Raw genomic sequence first — 1,731 nt, forward strand, 5'->3', positions numbered from 1 at the left:
CCTGACAGGGGTTCCGGGGGCCAAAGGGAGAGAGAGTAGAGAAGCGTGACAAGGGCTGAAGGATCAGGCACTGGGCTCAGAAAGGCGGGGGCACCCTGGGGTCTGCCCTGGGTTCTTCACGATCAGAAGCACTGGGAAGAATCTAGGCAGGTCCCTGGACATTGGTTCTGGTTTATTTGTCAGGAACAAGTAGCTCAGACAGTGGGGAGGGTGGCATTGCTGTTGGTGGCCCTGTGCCCGGGACTTGAGGTCCTTGTGCTTTGGTGGCAGGCACAGTCTTAAACAGAGGGTTGGGGGAGCAGGATGCACAGCGCAGGCCCCTCTGGCAGTCACAGGATGTTCATGCAAACATTTCCGCAGAAGGTTGAACAGCATATGTTATTTGCTTGGCATTCCTGGTGGTATTGACAGTGGCGTTTGCACATGTGTATACCCACTCTTTTCTCACAGGCCTTGATTTCTGTGGGTAGCTGTGTATCTGAAACTGAGTAGAAGCAGGGTCAATAAAGCCACCCCTACAGAGCACCTCTTTCAAGCGTAGAGCCTCCTCCAGGACCCCAGACACAGTCCCACTCATAACATTTTAGACTTGTCAGGAGACTTCCTCTCTGTCTCACACCAAATCCTAGTGATCTGTTGTATCTTAAATCCATTACCCCCGTTCCCCCCAATAGATCTCAATGCCTGGGCTTCCTGGTCCCTCTCCACACACGGCAGCCATGACCCTGTCTCCATATTAGTCATGGCCTTGGTGAAGTCACCTTCATGGAATCTATACTCTGACCCTGAAAACTCAGTGAAGTCTGAGACATCCTGCAAACCCGCCCCACTCGTGAGAATTTGCAGGGTCCCGACAAGAAGCTGAACTTGCCTCTCCCCACTCTCTCCTCTTGTCACTGTCACAGTCTAGTTTCCCGCACCTTCCCCAACACAACACCTTTAATATTTCTCTTCCATTGTCACCATTGTAGCCCCTCTGATGGTAACTTTAACTTGACCCTGAACACCACAAAATTTAATTTCCCGGTGTCTACTCATTCTACATCTGCTCCCATAAACATCTCCGGAAGTTGACCTGTCACGTACGTGCATAAGTCAAAGAATAGTTGTTGTTTTTTCCCTTGTGATTCTCAGCTCCTTTCACTATTATAGGTACCATATACCTCTGGGTTTTTGGAATGGAGACTAAAAAGATGTAGGTTCCCGTCCGCCCCATCACTAGTCGCAGGGTCAGTAAAGGGGCTGGAGGGCCAAGGTTTGGGAGAGCCCAGAGTCTTCATAGTGCCGTGGGCAGAGCAGGACGTGCTGAAAGGTGCCAATCCCAGGTCCTCCTTAGCTGGACACAGCCCTCCTCCCTCCTCCCCATCGCTGCCCCCAGCCCATCACCTACTCTGCATTTTCTTCTGACGACTGCGGGGCCCTCCCTGGGCCTGCAGCAGCAGCAGTGCACACAGAAGCAGGATGGGCAGCAGCGCCCGGGTGGGCATGACTTTGGCCAGAGCAGTGAGCTCTAAGTCTGGCACAGACTTCCCTGGAGAGCTGGTGGGAGGAGGGAAGGCAAGAAAGGACCGGTTATCCTGGGCTCCTCCCGGCCCCCACTGGCCAGGCCCGGGCAGGGCAAAGAGACCTCGTTCCCTCCCCTGTGGCTGCTCCTTCGGTGGCCTGTTCTCTGTGGGCCCTGGGCTTCTGCAGAGATGGCTCCTCCTCTCGCATAGCTAACCCTCGTCTTTT

General features: G+C 53.9%; 1 protein-coding gene across 1 annotated transcript; it reads right to left on the reverse strand.

Moving 5' to 3' along the window:
* Nucleotides 1-210: 210 nt before the first annotated feature.
* On the reverse strand, nucleotides 211-1,528 carry LOC109457037 (WAP four-disulfide core domain protein 10A). The gene is made up of 2 exons (XM_088789480.1): nucleotides 1,391-1,528; nucleotides 211-484 (listed from the first exon to the last, which is right to left on the reverse strand). The coding sequence occupies exons 1-2, from the start codon at nucleotides 1,485-1,487 to the stop codon at nucleotides 330-332; spliced, it is 252 nt and encodes an 83-aa protein (XP_088645606.1). The 5' UTR covers nucleotides 1,488-1,528; the 3' UTR covers nucleotides 211-329.
* Nucleotides 1,529-1,731: the final 203 nt, after the last annotated feature.

The sequence above is a fragment of the Rhinolophus sinicus genome, chromosome 13 (assembly GCF_057876585.1).
Source record: "Rhinolophus sinicus isolate RSI-liver-muscle chromosome 13, RSI-T2T, whole genome shotgun sequence".
Lineage (NCBI taxonomy): Eukaryota > Metazoa > Chordata > Mammalia > Chiroptera > Rhinolophidae > Rhinolophus > Rhinolophus sinicus.